The sequence below is a fragment of the Daucus carota genome, chromosome 6, assembly GCF_001625215.2.
Source record: "Daucus carota subsp. sativus chromosome 6, DH1 v3.0, whole genome shotgun sequence".
In the NCBI taxonomy this organism is placed as follows: domain Eukaryota; kingdom Viridiplantae; phylum Streptophyta; class Magnoliopsida; order Apiales; family Apiaceae; genus Daucus; species Daucus carota.
The window spans coordinates 38,649,141-38,664,516 of record NC_030386.2 but is presented as its reverse complement, the minus strand read 5'-3'; the positions used below and the strand labels follow the sequence as shown (position 1 = coordinate 38,664,516).

At 31.9% G+C, this 15,376-nt stretch overlaps 1 protein-coding gene across 1 annotated transcript; it reads right to left on the bottom strand.

The window, feature by feature from the left end:
* Positions 1-1,207: 1,207 nt before the first annotated feature.
* Positions 1,208-14,936, bottom strand: LOC108227198 (uncharacterized). Its single transcript, XM_017402230.2, has 30 exons — positions 14,614-14,936; positions 14,378-14,523; positions 13,174-13,250; positions 11,329-11,451; positions 11,139-11,241; positions 11,012-11,049; positions 10,306-10,404; positions 10,127-10,210; positions 9,888-10,037; positions 9,619-9,690; positions 9,436-9,551; positions 9,227-9,340; positions 9,078-9,123; positions 8,883-8,962; positions 7,800-7,821; positions 6,235-6,247; positions 5,369-5,420; positions 5,124-5,269; positions 4,474-4,550; positions 3,818-3,940; positions 3,610-3,712; positions 3,488-3,525; positions 3,322-3,420; positions 3,143-3,229; positions 2,912-3,055; positions 2,534-2,605; positions 2,346-2,467; positions 1,822-1,935; positions 1,689-1,734; positions 1,208-1,554 (listed from the first exon to the last, which is right to left on the bottom strand). Exons 1-30 carry the CDS (start codon positions 14,775-14,777, stop codon positions 1,471-1,473), a joined length of 2,754 nt encoding a protein of 917 aa, XP_017257719.1. The 5' UTR covers positions 14,778-14,936; the 3' UTR covers positions 1,208-1,470.
* Positions 14,937-15,376: the final 440 nt, after the last annotated feature.

The window sequence follows — 15,376 nt, the reverse complement described above, 5'->3', positions numbered from 1 at the left end:
GGTGATATTGTGGTGGATTTGGGTTGCAGGCCCCGCAGGGGCAATATTCAACTGAATATGCTATCTCATAAGCAACTAAATGCAACTGAAAACTATAAATTACAACTGATGTATGGGTGCCCCTGGCGGGGCCATTAGATCAAAATGGAATCAACTGAATGCAACCAAATGCAACTGAATGCAACTAAATGCCTGATTTCAAGTTCCATATGAGGTTGCATTTAGTTGCAGGGGGGAGGGGTTAGTATTTTTGCAATTTAGAAACTTAGTTTAGTAAATATGCAATTAATTTAGGAATATGGTATTTTTTCAAATAAGATCCTAAAAAGTAGTATATTTGATAAATTCCCAAATTTTTTTAACAATTAATATAATATTAACTTTTTATCTTTTTGTATATTTAGTTTAAATTATATATTAATATAATAATTATATTATTAATTGAACATTTGTGGGAACAATATACTAATTCAGAGTAGTATTGAATCTTTGTAATATAATTTTAATTAATTATGTAAAATATTAAATTTTCTTTTATTTTGTTTGTTTACATGTAATGTTTTTCTAATTTAATAAATTTATTGAGTTTATTATTAATATAAAATCTTATATTATTATTAAAAGATTAAAATAATAATATAAAGATAGTTAGAAGAATAAAATATTGATCCATGAACTTGAAACAAAATTTAGGACAAATAAGTGGGATGTAAAAATGGTTCACTTGATTCCACTCAAGTATAGTTGTCCATGTGTTTGGGATTTAGAATAAGACAATATTGTATTATTCTGAATATGGTATTAAATGAACTATTAAATCAAACCTCTTGACATACATAAACTGGGACGAAGGTAGTACATATAAAAATTATAACTATGCAGCATCTCCATCTTAATAGTCTGGCAGAAATGCATGTTCATCTACTATATCGATGTGGGACTTCTGTTACAGTAATCAATATCTTTACCACATACTTATTTCTTCTGTTTGTTTTGCTTGATACAAACTTTTTGTGTCTAAAGTTGTTATAGATCATAGCAGCACTCTTCTGATCTATAACTACTTTGGAGAAATACAAGGGACGAGAGCATATATGATGATAATTTACGCCACCAGTATACCGGTATACTTCGACTCTACTATCGCCTTATCACATGACATGTATTGTCTTTCTACGCAGGTCCTATACTCCTATCTCGAACAAGCTTTGGAAAATGGAGATATGTGCATCCACATTAAATAAAGACATATATCTTCATATTCATTACAATTACACTCGTCTAATCGTATTAGCTACTTTTGGGTGCTAATTATTGGAGTAAATTTCGTGATAAAGGTGCTAATAATTCAATTGAAGATTGAAAAGAAAAAATATTATTACTTGTAATGACTTTGCAATGTCGGACACCTCTGGGCTTTTGTTGGTACCCGGCTGGAGAAGCTCCTGTAAGCTCAATAAAAGACCGTGTTTATAGTGGTTTGTGTGACATCCATCTCTCAAACATAGCATAACATTCCGCAGGCCTGTATTCTGGAGCTGTATGACCTCCTCCCTGAATATAAGAATAGGAAGTATATGTAGATTATAATGAGTTAATGACCAAAACAATTACAGTAATAACTTCTCAACTGTTATGGTACGTAGTACTGTTTCGAATAAATGAACAGAAGCAGATAAAATTATCACCTTTACAGTAGCAAATGTCATTTTGTTGGAGTAAGCCCTTGTGTAACTGTAGTAGAGCCACACAAATTATTATAACCAAAGAATTACTTTGTACTACGAGAGAGTATAAACACAAGACTAGTCTGAAACTCACCCGGCAATTTGGCCTTCAAGTGTCCAGGGTCGCCACTCATCGACAATAGAGTAGTTTAAACCTCTTATCCAAGCTTGAGTGGATTGAAATGGTATAAGAAAATCATGGTCACCACTGTTGATCATTAAAAAGCATCACGTAGATGTGTGAGAAAGGATTTGAGTGTGTGAGCATTGTTAAATCAGTTCCTTTGACTGAAGAGGTTAATTTTTAACTTTCAAGAGTTTAGTGATTTGTTTTCATAATTATCAAAACTCAGTTAATCTCTATTTGTCCAGAAATGTGTTTACTTGAAGTATCTCAGTCCAAGTCTGCGTGAAAATTCTATTAAGTACATTTCAAACTAGTTGAGGATTAGATTTCTATTCAGAATACTGGCCTTCAGATCATCAAGAAAGAAAAGTTTCTTTTACATATCTGCTCTCTTGCTTTAGAGCTCTGCAATAGCGACACTATATAAATCCCTTCAAGATCAGTTAAGCCTGGCATTTTGGTTTTGTATGATATGTACCATATGAACTAACCTGTATACAAGAGATCGGTAACCCTTTCTGCTGAGATTCGCATGATGTGGTCTGACATCCATAATCAGCATTTCAAAAGCCAGATGATCCCTGTTGCATCTTACCCATGTCCCTATGGTACCCTGTATTGAAGTTCCTGGTTACGCTAATTTTCTCTCACTTCAAATTACTAGGGGCGGGGGGAGTACCTTTCTGATATGTAATGCTCTCTGAACACTGGCATCGTTGAACCAATAAGCAGAAAGCCAACGTCCGTCAACCTGCACTGTCATTGCTTATTCAGAATCTTGATGTGTTCATTTTGCAAAATGGAAGCGTACTTTACACATATTGATAGTAAAATAGTTTAGATAGCTCTATGAAAATTAAAAAAAAAAACTATATTGTATATAGATATAAATTCGCAGTGTCTGCACATTGGTTGTTATTTTGATGGAAATATTTCCATACTAATCTTGAAAAAGTATTGGACTTTGGGGCAATGGCCTGGTGTGCCATCCACTCCCTCTGGTACATTAAATTTCTTATAATAAGTGGGAGTAATTAAGTCAAGGAGGAAGCCATACACGACACTTGAACACGGAAAGTGATGTCTCTCCAAATCCAGCCATAACAGCCCTTTTTCCACCAGACAATGATCTACGCAGCTGTGGTGAATCTTCACCACAATTATTCTCCAAAATTTGTTGCTGATTAAGACCATCGGTAAGCTGCAAAGGTATATACGTGGTAGATTTCAATCTAGTTATAAACATAGACCATCAAAAGATTTACAAACTTAATTATCAGTAGCTTACCTGCTTAAAATTCTCTAAACCGTGTGAGCATTCTGCGGTGTCAGGATCTGCTTTCTGCTCATCCAACCCACAACTTCTCCTCAATGACTGGTACAGTAATCAGTAAAGTTTTTATTATGTTATTGATAACTGTCACACAGTCATCCTAAACTCTGAATATGATTTATGATGAATAAGACCTCATAAAGTTCATCCGATATAAGTCCCATTCCGTGAGCGAAAGAAATCGAAAAGTTTGATTGCGCAGGGAATGTAAAGGGATTTCCAGCTAGGTAACCCTGAAATTGTATGTCAGAAGCACAGGTTAGGTCTTAAAACAGAGAAATATAATTTTTTTTGACAAACCTTAAGATTAATAGACGGTTCAATGCCTGCTTCGATTCCTACATTAAGATAACAATTAGGTTATAAAGAAAAAAACTCTCAAATTCTTATGTGTTCTTTATGAGAGTATAATTCAAGCTTACCATCTGAGATCATTTGAGTGATTATTGCAACAAGTATTCCAGCATAAGAGTCACCACCAACATATAACGGATTTGAAACGAATTCACTATGACCAACTAACCACTGTGAAAAAATTTAGTATAAATACTATATACGATGTATGAAGTTCACAGTGTATTGCATCTTTAACAAGAGAGGAATCAAGCATTTCATAAACAAACTAATTACCTTCCTTAAGAACTGGACAGCTTGATCACAGGCTTGGCTGTCAGTAGAGCTAGAAGCAACAGATGTCCTGCTGTAAGAAAAGCCAGTACCAACTGGCAAGTCTAAAAATATAATACTCGATGTCTGCAAACAATGTGCATTGTCGTTCTCATTAGTAAAACATGCATATCATAGTATTAGCTATACAAGTATATAATTTGTGCATTCAATCAACATCAAACGCGGCGTTAAGAGGAAGGTTGATCGACCTTCCAACCTACAAGTTTGGTCAGTAGTCCTATATCCACTGGATGTAATTCGAACTTATAACCTCTGTATTCAAATGTTTTTGTGAAGTTTTAATCTACCATTTCCGACCATAATACTTGAAATCCAGTAATAAGATAAAGAAATGGGCGCAGAAGACTGTCCAAATGTAGATTAGGAAAAGAAAACCCAGACAACCGGTGCATAATATTGCTAGTATGCAGTTGACCATTGCACTAAACATTACACTCAAAGGATCAACTAGCCATAGAAGAACTACTGCCAAATAACATATTACTAAAGAAATTTTTGGAATATAAAATACTAAAAACATTGCGGAAAATCTCTGCATATACCATAACAATATTATGACAAGTGAGAAGTTACAATTATTATATAAGCGCACACACCTTTGTCCATGTGTTTGGATTATAGACCAGAGTAGGCAAAGTCCCATTGTATTCCACTTGCTCGAAATTTACCGGTCCTGCAAAATGAATGGTTGTTACAATATGCTTTGTGCCAACATATAATAATGTGTAACTCTCAATTGGATGTGAAGAATCAAGATATTTGCCCAAACAGGAAATTTCGAAAAAGTTTCACATCAAAGGTTAAGAGGTAAAAACTAAGGGTGTTTATTTTAGTTTCTTTTCCTGACTCATGGGCTTATAAGTTCAGAATCATCTTATACATATCCTTTGTGTAAATAGTTTTTACGTGAGAAACTAAGAAGTTGAAAACCTACATTCTTTTAGTGACTTATTTTTATTTTTGAAATTTGATTTTACAAAACCGTTTTAAAAGATAATTTGTAATAATTTATAGTTATATTATTAATTTTTATATCCAATAATTTGTAAAAACCAAAATATTTATCTAAACACATAAATTAAAAGTTATCTCTCATTTATAAAATTAAGCTAAGTCAAACAGGATGTCTATCGTATCAGTTGCAATGAATTAGAAAAATGTAATTTCATCGATTGTGACTTAAACATATTGCTCCGAATGAATTCTCATGCAAACATACATGAATGAACATAGATCGGATACGCACCTATTTCATAAGCAAGGCCCGTAAAGGAAGAACAACCAGGGCCTCCGGTCATCCAAAGAATAACAGGATCCTTTCTCGGATTTCTCTCCGACTCGACAAAATAATAGAACAGCTGCACATCCTCTGATTCATCAACCCCCACATATCTTACAATACAAACAATCAAATACCATCTTTAGAAAACATAAACATCAGCATGCAAAGCATAAAATAAAAACACACAGCAGCTTAAGCCTTAAGCTCACCCAGTCTCGAGTCGAAAAGGGAGGGGTCCTCTGAAACCAGGGAGGAACTTGACTTGTGAATAAGAGTCTGCAGCAAAGACCCGGTTCAGTAGGATTCCGGTAACAAAAACTGCAAAAATGATTTGATAGACACTCCCCATTTTTTAAGACTTGCTGTTGCGTTTCAGTATTTAAATGGCTGCTGCTGCTGCTGCTATTTTCTATTCTGCCGCCTTGACTCCTTCAATTAACTTCGGAGACGATGGTAGTCTGGTTTTTTACGGCTTCATGCTCAGTAACCTATTAAATAAGAGCTATGTGATCGTGGATCAGAAGAAAATATTTATTACACGACATATCTAAATTAGATTATCTTTGTTGACTTTCCGCTTAACATACTTGCCTGTTGTGGCCTTTGTCCTCGTTTATGTGTACTTATCACAGTAGCTGTAGCCGCTTATTAAATGATTCATTCATGTCAGTGAACCCTCCTGATTTTGGATCAGAACTATCCAGCCATCTCCGACACTGTGACTCAAAAATATTAAATTTGGATCACGTACTCTATCATATCTGAATTATTTTTTGTATAATTTATTACATAATTTTTATGTTAAATTTAAAATTTAATATTAAATCATTATTAATTTTAAATTCAATATTTAATGAATTAGTTAAATTAAAAATATTATTTGAATACATGTAAAATTATTTAAATTATATACTTAATTGTTAATATTATAAAATAAAATAACGTTCTTGTTGATTTGATAAAAAGGAGAAATAATATAATTTTTTGAATTAATAACCATATAAAAGACATTGACACATACTAATTTTCAGAATTAGCATATTCTTCCACAAATGTTTTGATGCTCAATTAATACGTCTTTGAGCATACTATGAGCCTCTTCATTTTTTTTCTTCTATGTCGGCGAAGAAATTATTGGAATTGAATACTTTCTTCGGTTGAAATCATCTCAAATTCTGAATTCGGCAATTCGAATACAAGTCTTTTTAATTTTAATTTTTCTATTATTGTAAATTTTATTCAACAAATTAATTCTATTAATTATCAATTACAGATTATTACTAATTAAATATTAATAATAAAAAATCATTTTTGATTTCGACAAACAAAATACATAAAGATAACAAAATTATTATTTTATATCAGAATCTGGATCCGCTGATCCAAATTTAAATTTTTGAATCAAAAATTTGAGATGATTCCGACTGAAGAAAGTATTCGATTCTAAAAAAGAATATTAGTCGCTAAGAAATTTTATATCTCAAATTCTGAATTCAGAATCATTACAAATAATATTCTTTTTAATTACAGACTAATATTAATTAAATATTAATAATCATAAATTAATTTTAAGTATGATAATAAAAGATATAAAAAACAATAAATAATTATTATATAATATAATAAGTCAAATTTGGATCAATTTTGAATTAGCGATGTTCACTGATCCATTCATGGAGAATTTAAGATCATGTGTCCCAACATTGAATTTTTGAATTTCCTTGATTTTGCTCTGAACATGGTGGTACAAATACAAATATGATTAAAAGTCGCTGCCTCAATCATCGATGATCAAAGTGAGGTCCAAGACCAGTACCTGTAAAATAATAATGATATAATACATTTTTTCGCCGCCGTCTTCATTTCTTTAAATATATACTTCAGAGTTCATAGTGGTCTTATTCTTTTGCTTATCAAACTATTGAATATATATATAAAATTATTAATTATTAAAATACACTTTAATCAATTCACGAAGCAATTTCCATTTTCTAATCAAGAGTGAAATCAAGAGTGAAATGAAAAATGTAGAGCGAATAATTTTTTTTTTTTATTTTTAGGCCACTTACTTACCGCGTCTCCTTTGCCCTTTGCCCGTATTTACCCTCAATATTTAGGGGTCTTTTGAGTAAATTTAGAAAAAATGTTTCACTATCGATTAAAAAATAGAAAAACCTTAAAACATATATCTTTCTTTGCGAATACTTACAAGATAGTACTCCATTTGGCATTTTATTCTAGACAGGAACAACAATATTTTAAGATAAAACTTTATTTGATAAAATTATAAATAATTGAGTTTTTCTGATCAGCAATTCTTAGGATAAACAAAACTCAAACATACACTAATCTATCGAAGCAAACTATGCTTATCTTTAATTTAGATAAGATGAATTGTCTAAGGAATGAAATGGTTGAAATCAACCAAGGTTTTCAAATTTCCTTACCCCTTTTAGTGGTTCACAGGTTTCAAGATAGGTAAGAGTCTAATCTCTTTAATGTGCCTTCTGCCAGCTGATTGTGATTTTTGTTTGATCAAGCCTAAGAGCAAGTCCAATGGTGAGCTATATCTTGTGCTATATCTATATTATAGCTTAAAATCAAAAAATTTTAGAAAATATTCCAAATTCAAAATTTTACAAGACGTAGATTTAATACATATGTTTAAAAATTTCAAATTTTATATTAATTATAAATATTATTTATTTATTTTAATAATCGGTTTTGTTAGATTGTTTTTGCAGTTCGATTTTTAATCTATCATATTACTTACAAGTTTGTGATGTATTAAAATAGGATTAAATAATTCTATAACTATAAAATGACTTTGTTGAAAGAAACATATAAATAGGTAGATATGAATTAACTCTTAATATTTTTGTATTTTCATTATATGTTATGGTAGCTTATGTTGTTTATATCATGCTTGATAATTTATGTTTATTAACTTTTTATTATATATTTTCCAGATTATTACAAAATATGTTATGTGAAACTTTTTTTAATAAAATAATTCTATTTTTAAACAGTCCAAACTCCAAACACAAAAAATGTAAGTGGAAACACAAACTTCCCACCTAACGAAACGAAAAACCCACCTAACAAGTCAGGTGAGGTAACCCGACAGAACCATTAACACTTCTTCAATTATTATCTGAATCTTAACCATACAATTTTGATATTTATTGTGCTGTCGATGTACAGTAACATGTGTCAAATATAATAAACATTGAAATATAGTACTCCCTCCATCTCAATTTATAGGTCCATTTTGGAATAAACACACATATTAAGAAAAAAGTTGGTAAGATAGAATCTTATCTCATGTATCATTAATTAGTGTATTGATAAGTGAGAATATTGTTGGGTTTCAAAAAAATCACAATAAATATAGGGATTTAGTGCATTGAGAAATGAGAATAATGTTGAGTTTCAAAAAAATCACAAGTAGATAAATTTGTATTGAAAAAAGAGAGGGACAAGTATTTTGGGACAAATTTTTTTTCCAAACCGGATTTATAAATTGAGACGGAAGGAGTAGTTACATAATGCTCCTCGTATTGGAATTCTGGATAATTGTGAAGTTGATAAACGAGGTCTTTTGCCTCGGGAAATAAGGATTTATTTTCACAAAATAACAACGAAACATCTTTTTAATATTTATTTCTAAATCGATCTTATACTATATAACCCGCCCTGTTTCTGTGACCACAGAGTGTTTATAATGGTTTTTCCGATACCCATCTTTCGAACATAGCATAACATTCTGCAGGCCGATTATCAGGAGCTGTATGACTTCCTCCCTGGAAAATTAGAGGGAGTACATGATATTTATATGCTACAAATTATCAACTAAGAAATATATAATATATATGATGATGTATTGATTAAATGGACAAAAGCAGATATAATTCTCGCCTTGACAGTAGCAAATGTCATTTTGTTTGAGTAAGTTCTTGTGTAACTGCAAAATTATAGATAACCTGAGTTAGTCTTTCCTGATTACATGTCTACACAAAACTCGTAGATATCATGGATAGGCAATGACTAATGTGAAACCTACGTACCCAGCAATTTGATCTTCGACAATCCAACGTCGCCAATCATCGAAAATCGAGTAGTTTAGACCTCTTATCCACGCTTGAGTAGATTGAAATGGCACAAGCCAATCATTGTCACCACTGTAGATAACCAGGAAAAAAAATCATTGTATTTGAGAGAAAGGACTTGCCTGTGTGCTCGTGGCCGCGGGTGCATTATGGCTAAATCACCTCACCTGTATATGAGAGATCTATAACCCTTCGTGCTGAGGTTTGCATGATATGGCCTCACATCCTTGATTTGACCATCATATTCCACGTCGCCACATCGCGTCCATGTCTCTATGGTCTTCTGCATGAAAATTTCTGTTTGTGCTGATTTTCTTTTATATTGAACTAAATATCAGGCGACGACGTACCTTTCTGGTATGCAGGGCATTTCGAACTTTCTCATCATTAAACCAGTAATCAAAAAGCTCATGTGCATCGGCCTGCAATTTAATTGTTTAAGCAAAATTTTGATGTCCTCTTTCTATGCTTAAAAATGGTCTCTAACAGATAAAATATGTAATACAGATACATTAGAATCACAATAATCTTGATCTTAAAGAAGTTGAGTTGTCCTTGTTCACACATTAAAATTCAGATGATAAGTGAGAGGAAATTCAAGTCAAGGAGGAGGCCGTACAAGGCAATCAGATATGGATTGTGCAGAGAGTGATGTCTCCCCAAATCTATCGGAGAACACTCTATTTTCGTTAGACAATAATCTGCGCAGCGGAAGGTCTATAGGACAATTTATATCCAAAATGTCGAAGCTATTAATTCCATCAATACACTGCAAAAAATAGATATTAAATTTGAACCGTGTAACAGAGATCAACCGTGGCAATATTCATCCACCAACAGTAAGCAAGAGTAGCTAACCTGATTATAAGCCTCGAAAGCCTCTGTACATTCTGTACTGTCAGGATCTGGTTTTAGATCGAACCCACAGCTTCTTATCAATGACTGATATCAGTAATCAGTGAAGTTATTATTAAGCTACTGACAATTATTTTTATCAAAAATTTTAAAGTCTTGACGATAACATCCTATATGAATACCTCATAAAGTTCATCCGATATAAGTCCCTTTCCATGAGAGAAAGGGATTGAAAAGTTGTTCTCTGCGGGAAATGTTTTAGGATTTCCAGCTATGTAACCCTGAAATTGCATGCCACAAATGTTAGGAACTTCGTGTATGGTTTCCAAATCAATTTACAAATTTCAAGCTAAATTTTCAGCAATTTCTTTTTTAACACCCATTAGAGAACTTCTTATAGAATCTAGCATAAAATCCATTTGGGTCTTTCCTTTAACACCTTAAGGTTTTAAATATATTCTGGTTCTCAATATGATATCTGAGTTCAGGTTTGACAGAAGTGTCAAGTTTGACTCTCATTCACCCCAATATTCTCACAATATAATATGGACGCAAAGGCATTAATTTACACCAAAGATGGTCGCTGGTGGTCTACTCTTCAACCCAAAAAATATCCATTTGGGTCTTTCTTTAACACCCTAAGATTTTAGATGGATTGGTCTCAACACTTCTATATCTAAAATCTACCAGTTTTGAGGAATTTACTGACTAAAGTTCTCAGAAATTTCAACCAATAGGCCAAATCAGCCTTAACCGTAGAAATTTCAGCTATCGACCAGAGTTGATATTGTGATCCTCACTATATAATTGATCATTAATCCTGCTGGTTCTTCTAATCTAGATTTTCAAAGAGACTGATATTATTTATATTTCACAAAATTGACAAACCTTAAGATTAATTGACGGTTTAAGGCCTGCTTCATTTCCTACATTAAGACACAAATTAAATAACAGAGTTAAAAAAATTCTTAGGTTTTTACATAAGTTTTATCGCCATAGTACAATGCAGGCTTACCATTTGACATCATTTGAGTGATAATTGGAACAAATATTCCAGCATACGAGTCTCCGCCAACATAGAAGGGATTCGAAAGGAATTCAGGATGACTTACTAACCACTGTGAAATACTTCTCTTAGAAATCATGACAAACATATTCATTTTCAACAAGATCAGAATCAATTTTTGCGAGAACAAATTCCATACCTTCCTCACAAACTGGACAGCTTGAGCAGCTGCTTGGTTGTCATCAGTCCTCGAAGCAATGGATGTTCTGCCGTAAGAGAAACCAGTACCGACCGGATAGTCCAAAAATATCATGCTAGCTGTCTACAAACAATGTGATTTGCCGTTCTCATATCAGTACCTCAGTAAAATGCGATCGACAGATTAGTGATAGACAATTTTATCCCACCCCAAAGATATCCGACCCATTCCAATCCGTTTTGAATTTGGCAAACCCGATTTTCAAATGTTGGACCAGATTGTTTGGCTGAGTTGCTTCACGGAACTCGGGCATCTCCGATCACAACTTCAAACTTCATATTTCTTTAATTTTATATATAAAGCATTTACTATCCTACTCTATATATGAAGATGAAACAAAAATTGCATTATTTATAAAATAAAGGAATGGTTGAAGATGGAGTAAAATTATAAAATAAAAAAAGTGAAAAACGAAGATGAAGATTATGATTGGAGATGGCCTTATGATTTAACATGAGTTTTGTGAGTTTAAAATATTTGTTTGGATAATTTTGATTTAATAATGATTTATGAATAATTAAAAATATACTTATAAACAGATAAAATATGTCTTATGAATAATTTTTATAAAAAAAGAAGTTTAAAAAAGTTAATTCAATTAAAAAAAATACCTCAAACTAATTTAGACCAATTAAGTCGGATTCTTACATATTACAAAAACAAATATTTTTTAGATTAAAGTTGGAAACAACTTTAATCGAGACAAACAAACTGTTAAATTTTTTTCCGGAAAGAGTTTGGAGCTTGATTTCGATCTGAAATATACCTAACCTATACAAAAACCGAAATCTGTTTCAATCTCTATTTGAACCCGAAAATTGGGAAAAATGTCAAAATTTAAATTTTAATAATCAATTAGGGAAATTACTAATATTTTTAAAAGTAAAATATCGAAATATAAAAAATAAATTTAATATAAAATTTTAACAGTCAACTAGTGAAACTACTGTAGCTTAAAACATATATGGTCCCTAATTGATATTTTATTTTTTTAAAAAAAATATTTTTTGATGATTCAACCGTAAGTATGTTAAATCTCTTATTTAAATAATATAACAAAAATTGGAAATAAAATTAATATGATATGAAATTTTAATAATCAACTAAAATTACTAGTATTTCTAAAAGTTTAGTCCCGAATTAATGTTTTATCATTTTAAAATACATTTTAATGCTCCAATTATTCAACCACACGCATGTTAGGATCTTTTAATTTAAATAATATTACAAAAATATCAAAATATAAATATATATAAGATGTGAAGTCTCAACTACCAAAACTAATATCACTTCAAATAAGTTTAGTATTTTTTTCAAAATATTTTTTTGATGATCCAACCATAAGAATACTAAAAAATACTTTTTTAATTATGTTATAAAAATATCGGAAAAAAAATAAAACGTATATTTGATGTGAAATTTTAGTAAAGTACTAAATTTACTACTAGTTTAAACAAGTATGCCATTGACATTACATTTTTTTTCAAAATAATTCTTGACAATATAACAGTAAGAATGTTAGAATTTACTTATTTTAATGATGATATGATAATATCAAAATTAACATAAAAATTATATTTCATTATCCCTATTTTTCCCACTAAAACTTAAAAGTTTATATAAATTATATTTTAATGAATCTAGGGTGTTCAACCTCGAGTCGAGCACTAATAATACTCTGACTTTTTTATAAATAAAATTTATTATTCGATTTGCTTGCGAAGAGATCAGACTCATTTACTGATATATTGCAAGTAAATATCTTAAAGGTCACAAGAAAAACACCTTTGTCCATGCATCAGGATTCAATAACAGGGTAGGCAAAGTCCCATCGTACGGAACCTCTTTAAAATATATTGGACCTGCAATTGTGTGTGATCAGCGTCATAGCCAAACATTCTTTTTCTTTTTCTTTTTGAAATTAGCCAAACATAAAAATTAGTAATAACTCTCGCAATAGGGTAAAAATAGAACATTTATATCGAATTTTGTCCATTCCAAGGTCCAACTGAAAGTGTAACATTAAACAGAACATACAATTATAGAGTTAAATTCCATATAATCCACATATTTACTGTAGTACCGTAGACCACGTATGTTCTGCAACTATAGAATGACATAAAAAACATTGCAAAATGTATGAAACGTGTTATTTTGTGAAATACATTCTATAACCAAACCAAACCAAACATACTCAGTATATCCCGCTTAGAGCAGGGTCTGAGGAGGGTAAGATGTACGCAGCCTTGCCCCTGCCCTTAAAGGGCAGAGAGGCTGTTTCCGTGAAGACCCCCGGCTTAGTGCATAATAAATAATATAGTGTGTGGACTTGAATCCCAATGGTATTCCCATTGTCAAGAGATAGAATGAATCAGGAATCATGTAATTTGTTGATATATGATTAATGTAAATGGAAAAATATATTCTATAAATATCACTATTTCATTAAAATTATATTGAAAAACATTTATGTTCGACAAGTATAACACATATGTTCTGTAATATGTAAATATGTTCTGCAAACTTAACATGTTTTGCAGAATAATGTGTTTTTCACTATTTAACTTGTAGAATGTTTAAGATTGTCAAAATTTTTAACAAAATAATGATGTTTATGGAACATGATTTGCAAAAGAACACATTTTGCAATGTTTTTATGTCGTTCTATAGTTGCAGAACATATGTGGTCTACAGTACTACAGTAAATATGTGGACTAGAACTTTACTTATAAAGAAAACATATATCTACAAGAAACTCTGCAAAGGGAATGGAATTAGTACCAATCTTACCTACATTATACATGTTCAGTACTGGCATCGCCAGAAATACCATTTTCGTGTTTGGTTGGTGTGAATGAAACGGAATGGGTGAAAGTAAAGAGAAATAATGCATATTAGAGGGTCGATTTAAAATGATAAACAGAAATGAGGGGTGCAAGATTTCATTTAGTGACTTCTCGATCTCAGACTAATAAGAATACACACGTACCTATTCCCATAGCAAGACCTGAGAAGGAAGAACATCCAGGGCCTCCGGTCATCCAAAGAATAACCGGATCCTCCTTTGGTTTTCTCTGGGACTCCACAAAATAATAGAACAACTGCACATCTTCCGACTTATCAACCCCTACGTACCTGATAATAAAACACATCATTTTCCATACGAGAAGTAACCAGTACTACGTAAATACATCAACAATGCAACGCGTAAAAACAGGAGCTGACCCTGTTTCAAGTCGAAAAGGGAGAGGTCCGGGGAAACCAGGGAGGAACTTGATCGCGGGTGAATGAGTGTCTGCAACAACCACCTTGACCTGGCTGGACACATTCAGTATGATCCCAGTAACAAGAAGCAAATAATAAAACTGATGTACACTAGCATGTGTCATATCGAAATATTTTTAATTTTTGTGTTGGATGCTGCAGCTGTTATTCCATATATACCATCAGCAGCCTGGTTCCTCTTCATCTCCCCAGCCCTGCCTATTTAATTAGGATGTAACAGATATCTACCTCTCTGAGATAATTGAACATATTCGCGATCAGAAATACCTGTTTTTCTTATAGTATGTTGTTTTGTAGACCATAAACGTGATATATATTAAAGTCTTGCCCAAGAGACTTGGAGTACCTGAAACTGCTATTTGGTCATTTAACAAATTTTGGTATATTTGCTCAGATCTTAGATTTATATGGTCCCCGGTATTCTGTAATATTAATTACTCACATCTACGCAGCGACCTGAAGTGTAGATGGAAACATGCCTTCATCATCTTTGAGCAAACCTTGAATGGTAGATGGAAGTATGTTATAGGTAGATCAAAATTTACAAGCCTTTTGCGTCATCTCATTCTATTGAGAGAGAAATATATTATCATGCTAATTACATTTAGGCATCGTTTGTTTCAAATGCTTTAAATTTACGGAGGAATTAGGCTTTCCTGGTTCATCTCTAAATTATAACCATCAGGAATTCAAGGGCCATGCT

What these genes read in the sequence shown, in the direction of transcription:
- LOC108227198 (XM_017402230.2), bottom strand. Translation starts at nt 14,777, where the DNA reads ATGACACATGCTAGTGTACATCAGTTTTATTATTTGCTTCTTGTTACT. An exon ending in CTTTCGAGGCTTATAATCAG is followed by an intron (nt 10,038 to 10,126) that starts GTTAGCTACTCT and finishes TATTTTTTGCAG; the next exon opens with TGTATTGATGGAATTAATAG. An exon ending in TATCGGATGAACTTTATGAG is followed by an intron (nt 3,230 to 3,321) that starts GTCTTATTCATC and finishes TTACTGTACCAG; the next exon opens with TCATTGAGGAGAAGTTGTGG.